A 2,554-nucleotide genomic window follows, 5' to 3' on the forward strand; every position below is an offset into this window, starting at 1 on the left:
TGCTCACTAGGCATGGTTCCCAAAAATGTTGTGAAGGACATGGTCCCTAAACCTGCTGCCTACCCAGATAACACATGCACATCTGCAAGATGTCTGTTAAAGATAGCTTGATCTGGAAAGCATCTGCTGTGTACAAACATCTGATAGACATCTATAAGATGTCAGTTTTACATTCACTCTAAATCATAAACATCTTAAAGACATTTTCTAAACGTCTATTTGACATCTGATAGGAAACGTCCTATAGACGTATTGCAGATGAGCAAACACTCTAAAAAATACATCTTGCAGATGTAAATGCAGACATCAAACAGATGATATACGTGCGCTATCAGCGTACTGTAGGTAAACAGCTCACTTGGCATGATGCCCAAAACATGCTGTCTAGGTAGGCAGCTCAATATGATGTTCAAAACTGGTGTTTACATAGGCAGCTCACTAAAAATGATGCCCAAAAATGGTTGTTTAGGAGAGGCAGCTCACTAGGCACAATTCCCAAAACTGGTGTCTACATCGACACCCTTAATGTCTAGATGAGCAGCTCACTAGATATGATGCCCAAAATGACTGACTAGGCAGGCAGATCACTAGGTATTACACCCATAAATACTGTATAGTTTTTTTTTTTCAATTTATTTTTATTTCTAACTATTAAAAATACAAAAGGAAAAAAACACATAATAAATATACAAATAAATACCAATAAACAACAACAACAAAAAAAATCAACAAATATAAATTATTATTATTTTTTTTTTTTTTACATATATTCAACCTGTTCGAAATAAAAAAAGGGTAGGTAGAAGCCCTAGGCTTATTAAATCCTATCCTCATTAATTACCAATACCAAATCACAATCAGCCATAATAAATCAGACATACCATTTTGAATAATACAAAAATACTAGTCCAAATTACGTCCTACTTTATCTATCTATTAAGATAAAGAAGACAAACAGAAACAAAATCAAGCAGCATTAACAACAATGTTGAAATTCTCACTTTCACCCCCCACTTCTGTATTTATCAAAAATAAATCTTTTATACCTACTTTTAAATTGCAACATATTAACACTTTCTTTGATATATCCGTTTAATCTATTCCACAATATCACCCCACAAATCGAAATACACATACTTTTGAGTTTTGTCCGTGCATTTTGCTGTCTCATATTTAAAGCCCCTCTCAAATTATAACACCCCTGTCTATCTGTGAATAATTGTTGTATATTTCTAGGCAGCTGTTTATTTTTTGCTTTATAAACTATTTGTGCAGTTTTAAATTCTACCAGATCATTAAACTTAGTTAGGTAGCACATGAGCACATGTTGTCTTGTGTAGGCAGCTCACTAGGCGTTTCACCAAAAATGCTGTCTAGGAAGGCAGCTGACTAGGTATTACACCAAAAATGCTGTCTATGTAGGCAACTCACTGATGTCAAAAACTGGCATCTACATAGGCAGCTCACTAGATTTGATGCCTAAAATGATTGACTAGGCAGGCAGATCACTAGGTATAACACCAATAAATGCTGTCTAGTTAGGTAGCACAAGATTGAGCACAGCCACTGTCTTGTGTAGTCTCAGTATTACAACAGAAAGGAGCCAACAATATTACATCACTCCAGGAAGTAAGTCATTATCAACGCAGTCCCATTACAGTGGGTTTAAAGTACAAGTGGTTTATTATTATGCACTTGTCATGTTAATCTCACTGGTTTTAGGAAGCTGTCAGTTTAATCTCATTGCGGCTTGTGTGGTACTTTGTGGCGAGGAAAGGTTAATAATAACAAATACCTTGATTTATTCAAAACATTTATAAGTAGAAAGTAAAGGCCACATGCATCTCCAAGTTAAGTGTAGTCCTCATATGGTAATCGCTTTAGATAGCAATATGACTACAGCAACCTGCTCTTCTTGCCTGAGCTCACGCAAAAAGAAGTGAAGAAAAGAAAAAAGGAAACATGAAAAAGCGAGATCATCTGTGTCTATTATCTGATTGGCTGTCTGCGAAGCCAAAGCCATTGCCCACCCACATGTTTATATGAATCGTTGATCATTTGTCGAGTCCTGCCACTGAGAGAGGATCTGTGCCGCGATCGAGCGCTCATGGCAGCTAATGATTATCGCGAGTACCTGCGGAATCATATCGACATGGAAGAGGCTCCGGGGCGCGCTGCGCACACGGGCTCCACGCACAGAGCGCTCATATTCGGCACGCTCGCTGTCATGGGACTGCTGCAGGTCGCGTCGAGTGTGGCGATTTTGTTGCACTTAACCGGTTATCTGCGAGAGGTAAGGAACTCTCAAGGAAGCAAAGACAGGCGGAATGCACCCGGGAGAAAACAGTTCATAAACTCTTCCATTACAACACTTTTTAAAGGCATTGTCACAATTTAGGTGCATGAATCTTAGTTTTACTTGCGTTTCAGCAGTTTTGAGGCCTGCTTTCGTTTAACCTGCTTTGAACTCTGAATGTCAAGCGTTGCAGGACCGTTCAGAGTGTGCGAGACGCGCCGCGTTCGAAGAAGCGTCTTGTGCCCTCTCAGTGCTTTT

At 38.8% G+C, this 2,554-nt stretch overlaps 1 protein-coding gene across 1 annotated transcript in view; it reads left to right on the forward strand.

Moving 5' to 3' along the window:
- The first annotated feature begins 2,080 nt into the window (after positions 1-2,080).
- The window catches only part of LOC107688674 (tumor necrosis factor ligand superfamily member 11-like), a 12,966-nt gene continuing 12,492 nt past the window's right edge, over positions 2,081-2,554 (forward strand). Inside the window, exon 1 of the mRNA XM_016486397.1 lies at positions 2,081-2,293. Coding sequence (XP_016341883.1) covers positions 2,108-2,293 — 186 coding nt within the window. The 5' untranslated portion in view covers positions 2,081-2,107. The remainder of the gene's footprint in view (positions 2,294-2,554) is intronic.

The sequence above is a fragment of the Sinocyclocheilus anshuiensis genome, unplaced genomic scaffold (assembly GCF_001515605.1).
Source record: "Sinocyclocheilus anshuiensis isolate Anshui unplaced genomic scaffold, SAMN03320099.WGS_v1.1 scaffold834, whole genome shotgun sequence".
In the NCBI taxonomy this organism is placed as follows: domain Eukaryota; kingdom Metazoa; phylum Chordata; class Actinopteri; order Cypriniformes; family Cyprinidae; genus Sinocyclocheilus; species Sinocyclocheilus anshuiensis.